Genomic DNA, 16,817 nt, shown 5'->3' on the forward strand with positions numbered 1-16,817 from the left:
TTTGGAGATTCAGCCTCTTTTCGCGCTGGGCTTCATCACACCTGCCCCACCCGGCACCCCCTTCCTTTCCGTACACCAGAAATGCCAGGCTGCTGCCAACAGTTGTCTTGCTAATCACTGTCTGCAGCTGAGGCCTGCAGCTGGTGGCATTTGACAGGGAGGCTCCCCCACCCAGACTCCCTCATCCTGAGGACTGGCCCCTTCCCTCTCGGCTTCATTATTTCCCCTGCGTTATCGTCATTTTTTTTCTCCGTTTTCAGCTGTCTCACACCATCTTGTCCTCATTTCTGTGGGCTCTGACTAATATTAATACATAATCTCTGTAATGCCTTTTTTTTAAGAATTCATTCGGTTTTTTAAAATTTATTTTTAGAAAGAGAGAGGAAGAGGGGGAGAGAGAAACATTGATTTGTTGTCCTACTTATTTGTGCATTCCCTGGTTGATTCTTGTATGTGTCCTGACTGGGATCGAACCTACAACCTTGGCCTATAAGAATGATGCTCTAACCAACTGAGCTACCCAGCCAGGGCTGTATAATGCTTTAATATGCCCCCATTCATATGTATTTCCTCATAGACTCTCTTGTCTCAGCCTCTCCTACCCCAGTGTCTACCTTCAAGGAACAAGCAGCTCCTATTTCTGCAGTAAACTTTAGATCCGTGCTCCGTGAGAGTTGTGCAGATGGCTGCCTTTGTTTCTGTCTCTGGGTGTCTCTCTGCCCTTTCACAGTCTCTGCCTTTCCTGCCTCTTCCCTCTCTCCACCACTGAGCTCACTGTGCCTTAAAGCTGGGGTCTCCCTCCACCCTGCTTCTGCCCATCTGCAGGCAGCTCACGGCTCCAGGTAATCATGCTGTGGGAGACCTGATTAACTTCTCTTCTCGCCTGCAGATTAATCTTGCTCTTTGAGCGCAAGCCCCGTATTCTAGCCCAACCTGCACTGAGCTGAGATAGGACCCAGGGAGTCAGTTCTTTTCTAGGCGGGTAAGAGGCTAGAGTTGTTGTGGTGCGCTGTGTCCTAAATTGGGGGTACCTTAGGCTCTGGCCAATCTTCTGCCACCCACGGCATCTCCCCCATCCTTGACTTCTCAGAATCAGCCCGCAGGTTCTGTCTGACTGAGAGGGAGCGGTGACCAGAGCCTGACCTCCCCCGTTCTCTGTCTCATCTCCTGCTCCCAGGGCCCAAATGGTCGTCACTCTTCCAGTGAAGTGTCTGGTCATTTTCTGAAGCAATTTCAGAAGAATATGCAGCTGCTGCTCCCAACCCTGCTTTTCCTTTCCCAGGGCTGAAGGCACTGTCAGCCTTCTGGGCTGGGTGGGGGTGGTAGGAGTGGGGATGGGCCGGGGTCCCTGCCCTCCCTCTTGTCCTCTCCCCCGGTCATTTGGGCGGACACCAGTTGGAGGAAGGGTAGGGGTTCCTCTCCTTCTGCACTCTCCAGCTCTCTCTTTCTCTCTTCTGTCTCTGCCTCTCTTCTTTTCCAGAGCCCTGAAGTGTGTGTTTTCCTCCTCTGAAGCCTGGGGGGCTCAGTGTCCCCACCGTGTCCTAGGGCTTGAATTCACTTCATCAGGGTGGGGGAAGCTGGGGATCTGCTGCCCTGAGCTCACCCCACTTGGCCCATCCAACCTGCTCAGTCTAGGTTGTTTGAGCTTCTGAGGGGCACCAACTACCCTGGAGCCCCCTGACCCCCACAAGGAGCCACTCCAGTGTCTCACAGCTCACGCCAGCTCTAGCTCAGCCCTTCCGGCTCCCTCATTTCTTCCCAGGCTCTGAGGGACAGTTTGAGTTTCTTGCTCTGTGGGCTGTCCCCAGCTGTCTCCGGGCTGCAGGACGTGGCAGAACGCAGAAGGTACCATGCTTCTGTTCTTCACAGGTGTTTCCAGCCGGTGTCACATATGGCCCTGGCCTGTCCTCCCCACCTGAAGCACCCCTCCAGGATGTTGCACCCAAATGGTGCATTTGGTGTGCAGGTCATTCGTGTATACAAGCATGTGCCGTTAGCCTCCACCTCTGCCCACTGGGAACAGCTGACTAACCCGTCTCATCTCAGCTCAACCGTACATCCCTTTTCCTGGCCTCACTGTCAACCTTCCCAGCAAAGGGGGGAACTGCAAAGGGAGGATCTGCTAGGGACCCTGCCCCTCTAGGCCAGTGACAGCATCTGAGCTGTTGCTCAAATAAAGTTTAGGTGTTCACAGGAAAAAAATACCTAGGTACTCTGCAGCCACACCGCCCACTATAAGTCATTTGCATATGATTTGTGGGCAAAATGAAGCCTGGCCTGCAATAGCCATCTGAGGAAAGAGTGAAGAAACAAAATGAAGTCACCATAGCCAAGTTAACAAAGTTACTTAAATCAGAATGGGCTGGCCCTGGCCAGTGTGGCTCAGTTGGTTGGGTGTCATTCCACAAACAGAAAGGACACAGGTTTGATTCCCAGTCAGGCACATGTCTGGGTTCAGTCCCAGGCGGGATGCTTACAGAAAACAACCAATCGATATTTCTTTCCTCTTTCTCCCTCTCTTCTCCTCTCTCTAAAATTAAAAAAAAAAATTAAAATTTTAAAAAGTGAGCTGAAACATGAGGAATAGATTTTATTTTAACTAGCTTAAGAACTTAAATGTTTCAGTTGTGCATCAATGCCTGGAAATACACAAAATTCCTATAGATAATCCTCTGAAGAGCTTAGGAAAGAATGTTTACATGTCCAGACCACCGGATATCCATTACCTAGACCACCGGACATCTGGAAGATTACCATCTTGGACCAATCTGGAGGCTAAGAATGCAAGACTGATTTTTCTCAAGAATGTAATTTTACTACGAGAACCCTTAACTCTTTTCTTCAGAACACTCTGTTAACCGAGCAGTGTTCTGTTTTTGTTTTTCAAATTTACATATCTTAAGACCCTTGAATAAAACTTTGTGATTTAACTCTAGCAAAACCGCCTGATTCATTTTTGCTTGTTGGACACCTCCAAAGCCTCCCTCCTTCACCACCTCTGACTTAGTTTAGCCTCAGCTCTTTCAAGCCTTTGCTAATCCCAGAGATCAAGGGGCAATCAGTTCTCCCTGCCATTCCCGTGCTCCCCCCACCCTCGGCTGCTGCCATACTTTGTGAGATGCCACATCATCAAAGGACATTATTCATGGTGAACTTTTGCTGAAGCCTCTTCCCTGGTGCCAGGGCTTGGGAACAGGATGGGTGGGTTGGTGGGGGAAGGGAGGCTGACACAGAGATGGGACCTGGAAGCTTCAGTCTAACACATTCCCCTGCTGCATCCCCGACTCCTTCCAGCCTGCCAAGCTTGGACTCCTCCGGGTTGGCGGCAGGGAGGAGGTGGGAGATGGCTAGGTATGCCTAGATGGCTAAGCTCAGCAGCCCCTGAGCTTTTCAAAGAAATGATCCCCTCATGTCATTTATATATAAACAGCCTCCCACTTCTATTTCTCAGCCCACTGAAGGCTCCCAACCTTGGGTCCTCGCCCTGTAATTAGGTGGATAATGGGAAGCTTTTGATGAGGAGTCATTAGCCTTTCACATAAAGGGGCCTTGAGGCCCGGCTGCTGCCCTCACTCAGGGTGAGCCTGGGTGGAGCCCTGTGCAGCCAGGGTGGCTTCTTTCGATATGACCCAAGTCCCAGAGCAGGTAGGGTGCTGGGAGTGTGGTGTGGGGAGACGCGCGGTTCAGGACCCTAACTGCACTGGGGAGGCTCTGTGGAGGGTCTACACTGTGGGGTGCAACAAGAGGAGCTGGGTGCAGGCTTTCTTTTTTTTGTTTTATAAATAAATTTTTTTAAAGATTTTATTTATTTATTTTTAGAGATGGAAGGGAGGGGGAGAGAGAGAGAGACAGAGAGAGAGAGAGAGAGAGAAACATCAATGTGCGGTTGCTGGGGGTTCTGGCCTGCAACCCAGGAATGTACCCTGGCTGGGTATCGAACCTGGGACACTTTGGTTCCCAGCCCATGCTCAATCCACTGAGCTACGCCAGCCAGGGCTATGTTTTATAAATAAATTTTTATTGAGCACCTATTATATGCCAAACACCATAGAGCTAGGGATCCAATAGCAAACAAAACGGACAAAAGTCCTTGCCCTTGTCATACTGACATTCTGGTGGGGGTGGGGCAGACAGACTGGAAGTGAAATACTTAGCATGTTGCGTGTAGGATGCGCATGAGGGAAAGAAACGGGCTTTGGGTGTGGAGTATGAAACGGTAGTGATTTTAAATAGGGTGTTTGGAGAAGGCGTTGGTGAGCAGAAGGCACTGTGGTATGTATATACACAGCAGGGCAGGTTCTCTCCCCAGTCACAAGATTTGGAAGCGTCCAAAGTCCCAAATTGGCAAGTGTCCTAGAGAGGTGGGTCACCACTTCCTCTGGGCGAGTTAGCTATTCAATTGCTGGTCAAAGCTCATACCAGTGCAATAAAATGATGGGCAAGTTTAGAGTGACAAAATCTGAATTTGAGGCTGTTCTGCATTAGCTGTCTGTCCTGGAGCACATGACTGAACTTTCTGCCACTCAGTTTCCTCATCTGAAACATGGGAATATTTCCTGCTCTCAAGATGGTGACCCTGCACCCGTTAGAAATGATGGAAGTGACTAGTCGCTCTGAAGCGACTCTCACTTTGCCTCTCACCTTATGTTTTCTCTCCAGGTCTTCTTTCCAGTCCTGACTGTGACTCCCCCTCTCCCCTGGGGCTCTGCCTTGGGTGTGAGATGAACAGAGTAAGTCCTCTCAACAGTGTGGGCCAAGAACGAGGTTTAAAAGGTCAGGGAGGAAGGTGCCTGAGCTACAGGAAGACAGATAAGAGTGGGGAAAAGTGTACCCAGGAGGAAAAAAAGAAGCAATTAAGAGATCAGTGCTGGGGGTGGGGCAAAGTAGGGGAAGAGCTCAGTTGTAGTGTTTAGTTCTTCCTTTCTGAGATTTTAGCAGGACGACTAGAAGTTAGAACTCTAGGATGATGCAACTAAGTCAAGCTGATTCCCGGGTCAGAGGCGTGCAGTGGGGAGGCCGAGGGGAGAGGCATTGGCACAGGGGAGGTGGCTGGTGGGGCTGGACACCGATGAGATCTCTGCACTCAATGGCAGGGAGAAGTACTGACTCCCAGTTGATCTGAGGACCAAGGTGATAGGTCCACTTCAGCTGCGAGAACGAGGGTACCATGACGGCTAGAAAGGATGCCAGGGTCACCTCCTCATCCTCACGGTCCTGAACTTCACTGTCCTGGTTGTCTTGGTGCTGGGAGAGCCAGAGAAGCATGCTCCTGGAATTGTTCTAGCCTGGCAATTTAAAGGGCAAGGACCTGGAGGTTGTGAATAAGGAGGAGAAAGAGGCCCAGGGACCACACTTATTGAGCTAGACTCAGCAGGTAAATTTTGTGACAAAGAACATGCAAATTATTCCCAGCTGAAGGACTGTTAGAAAGTGGGCTGCTGGATAACCCCAGCTCACTGCTGGGCTTGTGTGTGTGTGTGTGTGTGTGTGTGTGTGTGTCTGCATTCTGCACCCTCCTAAACATCAGCCTTCCCCCTCCCCTCCAGCCATCCTGGGATTGGCGATTCTCAGCCCCTCCCCCAGTTCCCCCAGACCCTCCCAGAGCCTTTATCAGGGAGCTGGTCTGGAGATCCTCCACATTCCCAGATCCTCCCCATTCCCTGATTCCCTCTTCACAGCAGCACCAGCAGCACCAGCAGCACCAGCAGCACCAGCTTTCCTGGGGAGCAGGGCAGAAATCCCAGCCGGCTCCCTGATTCTACTAGACCACCCAACTGTAGGCTCAGAGCTGCTCCAAAGGTAGGTGTGGATGGGAGAACATTGGAAGGACTGAAGCTGGAACCAAAGGACAGGGGCCAGAGTCAGGAAAAATAAAAGAAGTGGCAGCTTCTGACCGGGGAGTGGGGTATTCATTGGGAAGTGAGCAGAAAGCAGAGAAAAGGGGTTGAGAGCCAGTCATGTTTGGAGCTTGTGGGTGCAGATGAATTTTTCCACATTAGAAAGTTTTTGCCTAAGCCTTGGGGTTGCCTAGTGCTGGAAAATAGCACCCAGGACCCCTCCTCAAGCCAACTAAGGAAAAAGACCCATGCATGTCCTATAAATCTGTCATCTTCCTTTGGCACCTACCATCCCCTGCACTGTTGCTCCACGGCTCATTGCTGCCAGTTGCCCATCCTGGGGAGATGTGTCTGATGGGGCAGCAGGGAGCCCAAGCCCAGTGGAACGCCCTCCTGCTCAGCCATACTCTCCCCAGACCAGGGGTTGGGTGGGAGAATTGGGGTCTCATGAAGCAGGGTCAAGCCGCGCTGCTGGTCCGGAATGTTTCCTGTATTGCGTCCCCCTCCTCCTCCCTGCCTTCCCTTCCTGTCTCTTTGCTCTCCTAGGCACCATGCGGAGCGCCCTGCTGTTGGCTGTCATTCTGGCCCTCAGCCTGGCTCTAGGGGCTGTCTGTGAGGAGTCACAGGAGCAGGTGGTGCCCCGTGGGGGCCGCAGGGAGGTAAGGCATTCCTCCAGCGGGGCCCACCTTGGCAGGGTCCTGGGTAACATCATGAGAGAATAGCTTTGCTGGTTCCAAAAGCTGCAGGGGAAGGTGTGGCCCGTGCGTGGGAGTTATCTGGATTATCTGTCCATCACAGGGCTGGATTTCCTGGCCTTTCCGGTCAGCTCATGTTCTCACTGTTTTTAGTTAGGTTCATAAGTATCTCTGTCCCCGTGCACAAATTTGACGCCTTGTGTGTAAGAGGTGCCCTCCCAGTATGACCAACTGGTGACCTGACGAGCGGATGGTACTTACAGGGGCAGGCTGGGGTGGGCCAGGTTGGTCTGAGGTTCTCTCTGGTCCAGCTCAGGTTCTGTCCCTTTGCAGGGCGGCAGGAGGGGCTGTGGAGAGAGATTCTGTCTATTGCCTGGATGGCGTGCAACACAATCAGAATTTCTCACCTGAACTGTCATTTGTATGCTCTTTTACCTGGCAGCTATATGTATTATTTTGTTTTCAGAATTCCACTGCTCCTCTACCCCTCCACCCCTGGGAACCTGAGGTGTTCCTAAGATCCAGCCTTTCCTTTCTTCTCTCTTTTGCTCCTCTCTAGCCTCTGCTTAGTCAGGGTAGGAAAATAATAACGAAAACAAACACCAGCCAGGTTAGACCTAGATTTCCACAGTTCCTCTAAGGAAAAGAATAGGAACTTGTCAGGGTAGAGCTGCAGGAGGAGAACAGACAGGAAGTCTTTTTAAGGTTTTGAAATGATAGCAGTTACATTGGTACGAATGCTTTTAAGATGATCGTAGGTGGAACTTATTACAAATTCAGTGTGTGAAGTCTAACTGCCTTTCTAGCTCAAATCTGTTTAGCATCTCATTGCAGGAGGTGGGCAGAGCATTTGAACAATTTGGGGAAAGTGGCTGCCTGGGAAGCTGCACACTGGGCAGAGAGCTCGCCAGCCTCCACGCAGCTGGTGAGGTGGAGCAGGGCGCGGCGGGCTGGCTGCCTAGCAGGTGGCGGCAGTGGTACCAGATTTGAAAGACAGGAACCGTTCAAAAAATACACAGGGCGTGCCAAAGACAGGCTGGACACTGTTTGGAGCCAAAAATTCCAACTCAAGATAGAATATCTGGGTATATTCCTCTGAGACAATCCTGCTTTGAGACCTTTCCCCTCTTGGTCAATGAAAGAGAGAGATTGCTGACCATCCCTTCCGCCAGCGGGTCTGTGAGAAAGAGGGAAACGTGGGGAGGGAAGTGGGAGGGACACATGGGTGCATAGGGTCGGCCCGTGTGGGGGTGCGTCCTGTGTCAGTGTGCTTCTGTGTGTGCTCAGCGCCCAGGGACACGGGACTCTGGAGAGAGAGGCACCTCTGAGATTCGAGGTGAGTCTCCAGACATGACCCTTGTTGTCTCTGCAGCTACAATAGGCTGGGCGTGTGGTGTGTGCCCCGCAGCCATGCTACTGTGCTCAAGTGGCTAAAAAAAATCACTAGGGCAATTCAGAGCCCCTGCTTGGCAGCAGGTCCAGAATTGGGTTCATCCGTGGGATGGAGGAGAAGTGGTGTCGCTCTGAACCGCCACCTTCCTAGGGGAGAAGCGGGAGAGGGAAAGAAAATCAGAGGCAGACACCCATGGGGAAGAAAAGGTGAGAGGCAGTGGGAAACGCAGGGAGAGGAACACCCACAGACACGGCACAGAGAGGGGCTCAGCTGCTGGTGTGCCCTGGCTCCTACCCCGGCCCGTCCCTAGGATCGAGTCCTGTCTGCAGCTCAGACACGGAGCACAGACCAGAGGACATTTGCTCTGTCTGAGGGGCCTGTCTTGTGAGTGGGGCAGCTCATGGCTCACTCAGTGGGACCACCACATCCTTGGGCAAACGAGCTCCCGATGTGCCAGGGAGCAAAGAACCGGAGGCCCTTCCCACTGAGAGGCGTCAGGAGCCGGAAAGGGCCCACAGGGGCCCCTGAGCCCGGAGAGAGCATGACCAACAGGCTGCTTCACTCGGACCACCTCAGCTTGAGCTCTGAAAGCCCCACATCCCGGGGCGGCCTTTAAGGTCTTGGGCAAACAGGGAGAGTTGGTCAGTCTGCAGGGACACCCAGTGTGTTCCCTTTACCAGGGCTTCTCAAACCTCGCCAGGCACACGAGTCACCTGGGGGCCTGGGTGAAATGCAGATTCTGTCTCAGCGAGCCTGGGGTAGGACCGAGGGTGCACGTGTCTAACAAGTGTCCAGGGGTGCTGCTGCTGGCCCATGACCACACGTTGAGAGCCTTCTTCTCTTTCACTGCAGGTCAGAGGAAATCCTGAAAGAAAAAAGATGTCAGGTTCAGCTGTGATAAACTCAAGGAAAGGCAGTTCCTTGTGGGAAAACCGTGAGTGGATCGGGTGCGAGCCTCCTGACTCAGCCCTCTCTGCCTCTCTCCCCTAGAAGTTCCCAGATATCAACCAGTTGCTCAAGACACTCTCTGGCAGCGGCTCGGTCTCTGTGGATGAACTGCTCAAAACCCTGGGCAAGGCGGGCAAGGGTAGGAAGTGTCCCTAGGGAGAGGGGCATGAGGGGCAGGATTCAGAAGATTACGTAGGCCTGGGAGCCCCCTCAGGGGGGAGATGGCTCCGTGAACAGCTAAGAGTTGTGACCCAGACCGCCCCGAATCATCGCTTTCCAGGTTCTGCTCCCCAGTTACATGCTTGTTCTGTTTTCACAGACCCTAAGAAACTGTCACTTCTCCAGAAACGTGAGTAGCTTCTTCTCCCTGGCTATCTCTGCCGACCACTTGCTCCAGGGGCTTGGGGCCCAGGGACTGGCTGTTATGTTGGCCCCTTTCCTGCAGGTGACATGCATGACTTCTTTGTGGGACTTATGGGCAAGAGGAACATCCAGCCAGGTAAGAGTGTGTGGAGGGACAGTGACAGGATTTAGGGAACTACCCAAGCCATGCAGATGTCCAAAGCCTCCTATTTGTCCTCGAAGAGAAAGACGAGACTTCTCTTAGCTACAGTGAAGATCCCTCCGCCCTGTCTGCCCAGGCGGCTTGGGTGCCGGGTGGGCAAGGCAGTGCTGCTGCGGCTTGGGGCGGCTCGGGGTGGGGGCGGCTCAGTCAGGAGGACTTCGCTTCCTCCCAGTCTCCCAAACTAAGCATGGCTCTTCTCCCCACCTCTGTCTTCCACCGTTGCCCTTCATAGCCGGCCCTTCGTTTTAGGGTCAGGGTGAAGGTTACATTCAGAAAAATTCTAACTACATGATTTACTTTACCCCAGACACCCCTATCGGTGTGAACCGAGAGAGCGTCCCTGGCTTTGGCAGCCTCGAGTATCCCCGCAATGTGGAATGAGGTAGGGGTGATTGGTCAGGGAGAGGAGACCGACTGCCGGTGGGGGTTTCCAGACAAGCATTTCCTATGATGCTGCAGGCTTTAATGCACATAAACTCGCCCTAAAATACACTGCCAGTGCCCAGCACACTGCCAGACACACCACCACTCAGAGGGACTGCTCATCTGTGACCACACGTGCACACGGCCCCCTTTTCATCTCATCTCTGCCCCCTGCTGCTTCTCTGAGGGGCAACTTCTGTTGTCTGGGTTCTGTCCTCTTCCCGATTCGTGCCAAAGATGGAGAGATCATCTCCTGATAGTTAGTTATCACATCCAATTCACAGGTGAAGTGTTTTGCCTCCCAGGTAGGCTGAACCATTAGGTTATTCAGAATCTCCTCTACTGGGTCCATGTGTAGTTCTATGCAGGAGTGGTTTAGGAAGAAATGCAAGGGACTCTTGAAATCTCACGGGGCGGGGTGGCCAGAACCTTTATCTTAGTTGCTCCGTATAGTGTAATGGGCAAGAACGTGGCCTGACTTTGAATCCTGGACTTGCCCCTCCCTGGCTGTGTTCCCTTGGTCAGGTCACATACACCCCCTGTGCCTTGGTTTCCCCATCTGAAAAATGGGGGTGATAATAGAACCTGTGGACCTGAGGACTGAGTACAGGTCAAGCGTTCAGCACTGGGCACACAGCACTCTGCGTTGGCTTTGGTACGACTTGTGGTCTGGGAGGTGTGGGGAACGTGCTCATGTTTCCCTGGCTGGCTCTGGTCTGTCTGCCTAGAGCGGTCTGGGCTGAGCCCTGGCCTGAGTGGGCTGACGGATCTCTCACTTGGTATGCAACTGTGAGTCCCCCGGGGAAGTGTCTAGTCAAAACACCGAGGCTTCCGCCCGGGCATCATCTTCCCACGCGTGGCAATAGCGGCTCGACTGAGTTCCAAAGAAGGGCAGTGGGGGAGAGAAGGAGAGGCATTCAGAAACCTCAGTTATCACAGAGGGACAGTTGCCTCTCTCCTTGTGTCCCTATTACCCACACTCATTGGTCTCAAGGGAGCCCCAAGGAGCAAGAGCTGGCTCTCAATGAACCGCCTGTGCATGACTCCCTGAGCCCAGAGACGGGGCCTGGCCCCCATTCAGTGTTAGGTGAGAGGGTGCAAAGAGCCGTAATAATCGTAACTCGCTGATTACATGGTACTTACCATATCATTTTGCTCTCATTAGATGGTTATTTCAGTCCTGCCGACCGCCAGATAATTATACGGGCAACTATATCTGGATGACATACTCTCCCCCAGCGTTATGCATCAGCCATAAAGATAATTACAGTGCAATTTTGCTATAGTATTTTATACAAATAGCAGAAACAAGTGCATTGTGGAAATCTACTTTTACTGCTTGCTGGTGAATCTAGGTTCTTTCAGAGGGACCAGGCATATAATTGCAGCCTTCACAATCTCACCACTGATGGAGCATTCTCAACCTGTTAGGTGCCAGGAAGACTAGGACATAAGGTCCTCGGTGGCTGGCATTTAAAGGAGATTAGAGTCATCTAATGAAGATCATTTTATCATCTTATTTTATTCATGTGGAACTGCTGAAAAAGGAAGTGATCCCTGGGCCTGCTCTTGCTAGGGAGTGGGGAGTGGCAGGGTGGGGATTCTGGAAAGATGAGGGGGTCTGGGGGAGGCTTGGGGAGTTTTAGCACCAGGATGCATTGGATGGGGCTGTGTGTATTGTGTGCCTGGCTCACGGGGATGCTAAGATAACAGGAACTTTGTTTTTGTTGCTACATTTTTTTTTTTACATAGGCCCCCACCGACCACGAACACAGATGTTTATAAGTAGCGTTAGAAACACACGGCTGGAAGGGTGCTGGCACCTGCAGCTAGGAGAGTTCAGTCCTCTAGTTCAAAGGCTGAGGGACAGCTTTGCCTAAGACTTCTGTTCTCTCTCCTTCTCCCATACAGATGCCCCTCCCCTTCTCTTTCTGCTTCCCCAGAGGGTGGTTGGTGGGAGTTTGACAGGACAGAAGATGTGACTTCATTTTTCCGTCCTCAGCACTCCGTTCCTGGACTCCTGGGCTGCTTCATGCAGACACCCTGCCCCCCTCTCCGAATCCCCAGGTGCATGCACTCCTATTTCCCTTGCTCTTCCCAGCCTTGTGACACTCCTGTGCTTAGACCCCTTCCCCACCCCTCTCCCCAGCGCTGATGTAGAAACTGCATAGTGAGCACCCCCTGCCCCACCCGGCACGGACTGTAGACTGCCCTGGCTTCCTCAACAATAAAGGATTTTTATATGTGACCTGGAGTGATGTATGTTTTTGTCTGGTGGATGGGTGGTTTTTTTCTCTTCCTTAACTCTCCCAACTACATCATATGTATATGCTTATATATGATATGCACACATACAAACATATATCATATATAAATGAAAGTATTTTGTATGCAAAATTTTTTCCAACAGTGTCTTACTCAGTGCTTCATACAATTAGTATCAGAAAACTATTTAGTGATTAAAAGAATAGATAAATGACTTTGGAAGATGGTTTCTAGCACTCGAAGAATTTCAGAGACTAGCTTCAGATAAAGAAAAAACAGATATCCTGAAGGGCTTATCTGTACTTCTAGGATGGGCATGGGAGACACCAATCTCTGAACTTGACTCTGCTCAGAGGAGGGAGGTGGGTATCAAGGCTGTGCAAAGATCCAGCCACAGAGGAGGATGCATCTCTAGCACTGTGTCATTATTCTGTCCCCAGATGTCAAGCATGGGTCCTGAAACAACAGGTCATGGAGATGAGATGGTGACCCCTACACAGACTTTTTAGTCTAGCAAAGCCATGGACACACAAACCACTCTGATCCTGCTAGGATGGGGTGTGGATGGGGAAATTACTGAAGCAGCTGAGAAAGAAGGGAGCAGATATTTTGAGTGTTCATTGACCACCTTAGTTACTATAAAAAGAAACATTTATTTGAAATTCTTCTATAATGCGCCCCGGCTGGTGTAGCTCAGTAGATTAAATATGGGCCTGTGAACCAAAGGGTAGCCGGTTCAATTCCCAGTTGGGGCACATGCCTGGGTTGCAGGCCAGGATCCCAGTAGGGGACACAGAGGCAACCACACATTGATGTTTCTCTCCCTCTCTTCCTCCCTTCCCCTCTCTAAAAATAAATGAATAAAATCTTTTAAAAAATGGGTCTGCAGTATACAAGGCACTTCAATGAGGTGTATATGGGTGTCTTTTATTAAACTGACGTGCTATCACAGCCCACTGGTCCCAGGGGGACTTCTGTGTCCTAATGACAGCCTGGGAAGTCCTCAAGCTTCCTGTTTTATCCTGGAGCAGGGGCCTTGGCCAAGCTTCTGAACTACCCAACATTCAGCTCTCTCAAGGCGGCATGAAGACAGGGCCATGGAGCCAGACGCCACTTTCTGCAGTTCCTTCAGCCCAGTGAAAGTTCTTTCTTCCCAGAACCTGGCTGGGGCAACTTTGGACTCAGAGCTGTGCTGTGGGGCTGGGGAGGAGGAAGAGTTCAGCTCAGCATCTTTGGTGTCACATTTATTGCTAGAGGTCAAAGGATGTCCTCACCTCAGATTCTCAAGGCTTTCTTTGGTGAGTCATCTAGTGTCTTTTCAAAATTGTCTGTGTAGAGGGTTTACTTTTTGCAGTCTTGGGAATTTAGGTGGATCATAAAATCATCCAGTCGGTTCTACCCCCACTCCGGAGTCTCACGAGTGTGCTGAGAGGACTAGTGCTTTGCCAAGTAGGAGCATAAATGCAGAAAGGCCGCTCTCTGCTGGGACCAATGAAAACTGCAGGACTGGGACTCCTGGAAAATGGAGAGACGTTTTAAATCAGACTCCTGTTTTGTACTTGGAGAATGGTGAAGGAATCCTGGCCCTCCTCATCCATATACAGAGGTTCATGCCTAAGGATAGCTAGTTACCAAGACCTCAGCTGAATTCATGGCCCTTCTCTATTTAGCTTTGCGTAGGTGTGCAATTCCCACAGACAAAATTCCTAAATCCTTTTGCTGCTTAAAATATTTTTAACGCATTGATTTTTAGACAGGGGGAACATCAGTTTGTCGCTCCACTTATTAATGAATTCAATGGTTGACTCTTCTATGTGCCCTGGCTGGAGATTGATCCCCCAGCCTTGGTGTATTGGGACGACACTCTGATCAACTGAGCTACATGGCCAGGGCTTCCATGGTGATTTACTTTGAAAAGACTTCAGTACTAAAGGCTCTGGACCCAGTTCCACTGTGTGTAGGAGAAGGTTGACCTACACCAACAAGCCATGCTGTGACTATCTACCCAGATACAATATCAGATTCCATGTGTTGAGGGCTTATTCTTTTATTTATTTATTTCTAGAGAGGAGGAAGAAAGGGAGAAAGAGAGGGAGAAACACTGATGTGTGATCGGTTGCTTCTCATACACAACCCCAGGTGGGCACCTGGCCTGCAACCCAGGCATGTGCCCTGACCAGGAATGGAATTGGAGACTTTTCAGTTTGCAGTCCGGCACTCAGTCCACTGAGCCACACCGGCCAGGGCAAGGGCTTATCCCGACAAGATTACCCCACAACTTCACATGTCAATTCAGGATCAGGTTGTTACCCTGCTTCTGACCAACCTTCTGCAGATTGGTGGTTCCCATGACCTATGGCCTGGGTTCAATAAACTACTCTCAGTTTATTATAAAAGGATATAACTCTGGAAGAGCCAGGTGAAAAGGATGCGTAGGTGAAGGCATGGGGAAAGGGCACAGAGCTACTATGATCTCTCTGAGTACACAACTCTCTTCTCCCCGAATCTCCGAAAGTTCACCAACCCAGGAGCTCTCTGAACTTTGAACTTTTATTTTTTTTTTGTAGAAGCTTCATTACATAGTGTTGATGTAAGAAACTTCCAAACCTGTAAGAATTTTAATGAACTTATTTGAGCCAAACTGACAACGATTGCTGGGAAACAAAACCTCAACAGATTGAGAAAATGCTCCAGACAATGGCATTTTGCACCTTATTTTGTGCATTAGAATCAAAGGAGAAGGCGCAAGGAGGGTTACCTGAAATTCACTGATGAAAGATAAGGGAGGTGGGAGAAAGCAAAGCAGGCGAATCTCTGAGACTTGATAAAATACAGGTGGGAGAGGGTGTGCAGGGTGGAGGGGAGTGAAGGGGGGGAAATGGGACAACTGTAATAGCATAATCCATAAAATATATTTAAACTGATAAGAACAGATACTACCCTTGATCTTAGCCAAAAGGCTGAGAAGAGATCAATAAAATATATTTTAAGAAAAAGAAAATAAAATGAGGAGACTAATTGGTGGGTAGAGGATAGTCAACAATGAACGTTTACAGCACAGAGAGGTGGTGTGCAGTTGAGTGAGGTGACAATGGTCCTGTGGAGAGTGTGCGCCAAAGGGTCTGGAAAAGGGGGATTATTCTGATGTTCCCAAAAAACATTATTGCAGATGCAAAAAGACAATAGACAGGCTCAGACAGGCTCAGTTATGTCAAAGATTAACCTTTGTCAAGAAAGACACCAGCCTGGGACACGCCTACTTGCCATGACTTGCTTTTAGCCAGAAAGTTTTACTTTCGGACCATCCTCTGTGATTGCTTTCCGTCCCTGAGTGTGTCGGGCCCACGGTGCAGGCCTCCCCTGAGCTCGTCAGGGGCAGTGTGAGGCCCCTTTTTGTCCACAATAGGCGTTGAGGAAAAGTAAAGAAATAAAATGGAGTTGCTATAGTCAAGCTGCTAAATTACTGAAATCAAGCAGTTTGAGGCATGAGAAAATGATTCTATTTTTGTTCTAACTAGACTGAGAAGTAAAACTTTTGAACTTTTCAGTCCTTTGTCAATGCCTGATGTACACCAAACCTCCAAATAACTGTCTAATTACTTCCCCCAAAAGACTAAGAATAGATTATTCACATATCGAGACCACCTGACATCCATTATCCAGACCACTGGTCATCTAGAGGATTAACATGTTGGACCAATCCAGAGGCTAAGAACACCAGACTGATTCTTCTCAAGAATGTACTTTAAAAAAAATTTTTTTAAGATTTTAAATTAATTTTTATTTTTAGAGAGAGAGGAAGGGAGGGAGAAAGAGAGGGAGAGAAACACCGACGTGCGTGCGAGAGAAACATTGATTGGTTGCCTCTCACGCTGGTGCACAACCCAGGCATGTGGCCTCACTGGGAATAGAACTGGTGACCTTCTGGTTCGCAGGCCTGCGCTCATGAGAACTCTTAGCTTTTCTTTCTTCTTCAGAATACTCTGGGTATTGCCTACTTGTGTTTATGGTTTGTAAACCCTAAGATCCTTGAATAAATCATTAGCATTTATTTCTAGCTTAAGCCTTCAGACTCTCTTTGAGTTCACTTGACAGCATGGTTGATTCAATCAATGACCACTGGCTATTTATTCAATCTCCAGTCCCTCCTCTCCCCTCTCTGGAGGTCTGGGGGTTGGTTCTGGCAACCAGCCCCCATCCTTACATCCACTCCAAAAGTCACTCATTAACATAATAGAAGACATCTTTCCAGCTCTGAATCTCTTAGGAAACTCCAAGATTTTTTTAGGAACTCTGTCTGGAACAGGTATGAAGACCAAATATATACATGCATACCTTGGAGATATTACAGGTTTGATTTTAGACCTCTGCAATTAAGTGAATATTGCAATAAAGCGAGTTACGGGATATTTTTTGGTTTCCCAGTGCATATAAAAGTTATGTTCGCACTATACTGTAGTCTATTAAATGAGCAGTAGCATTATGTCTAAAAAAGTAATGTACATACCTTAATTAAAAAATACTTTATTGCCAAAAAATGCTAATTGTTTTCTGAATCTGTTGGCAAAATGGCGCTGATAGATTTGCCTAATGCAGAGCTGCCACTGTTAAAAACCAAAATTCAGCCAAATAAATGCAAAGATCAAATTGGCTTTATTAAAAAATTTATAAATCAGGCAACTAATCCCATG

At 49.6% G+C, this 16,817-nt stretch overlaps 1 protein-coding gene and 1 pseudogene across 1 annotated transcript; one reads left to right on the forward strand and one right to left on the reverse strand.

Annotated features, from left to right (window-relative positions):
• The first annotated feature begins 5,602 nt into the window (after positions 1–5,602).
• On the forward strand, positions 5,603–12,115 carry TAC3 (tachykinin precursor 3). Its single transcript, XM_028533066.2, has 7 exons — positions 5,603–5,799; positions 6,384–6,496; positions 8,916–9,012; positions 9,193–9,222; positions 9,319–9,372; positions 9,746–9,820; positions 11,773–12,115. The coding sequence occupies exons 2-6, from the start codon at positions 6,389–6,391 to the stop codon at positions 9,817–9,819; spliced, it is 363 nt and encodes a 120-aa protein (XP_028388867.1). The 5' UTR covers positions 5,603–5,799; positions 6,384–6,388; the 3' UTR covers position 9,820; positions 11,773–12,115.
• A 2,888-nt stretch (positions 12,116–15,003) lies between these two features.
• Positions 15,004–15,098, reverse strand: LOC114514317 (annotated as a pseudogene).
• Positions 15,099–16,817: the final 1,719 nt, after the last annotated feature.

The sequence above is a fragment of the Phyllostomus discolor genome, chromosome 2 (assembly GCF_004126475.2).
Source record: "Phyllostomus discolor isolate MPI-MPIP mPhyDis1 chromosome 2, mPhyDis1.pri.v3, whole genome shotgun sequence".
Classification (NCBI taxonomy): Eukaryota; Metazoa; Chordata; class Mammalia; order Chiroptera; family Phyllostomidae; genus Phyllostomus; species Phyllostomus discolor.

What these genes read in the sequence shown, in the direction of transcription:
- TAC3 (XM_028533066.2), top strand. Translation starts at nt 6,389, where the DNA reads ATGCGGAGCGCCCTGCTGTTGGCTGTCATTCTGGCCCTCAGCCTGGCT. An exon ending in CCCGTGGGGGCCGCAGGGAG is followed by an intron (nt 6,497 to 8,915) that starts GTAAGGCATTCC and finishes TCTCTCCCCTAG; the next exon opens with AAGTTCCCAGATATCAACCA. An exon ending in CAAGAGGAACATCCAGCCAG is followed by an intron (nt 9,373 to 9,745) that starts GTAAGAGTGTGT and finishes ACTTTACCCCAG; the next exon opens with ACACCCCTATCGGTGTGAAC.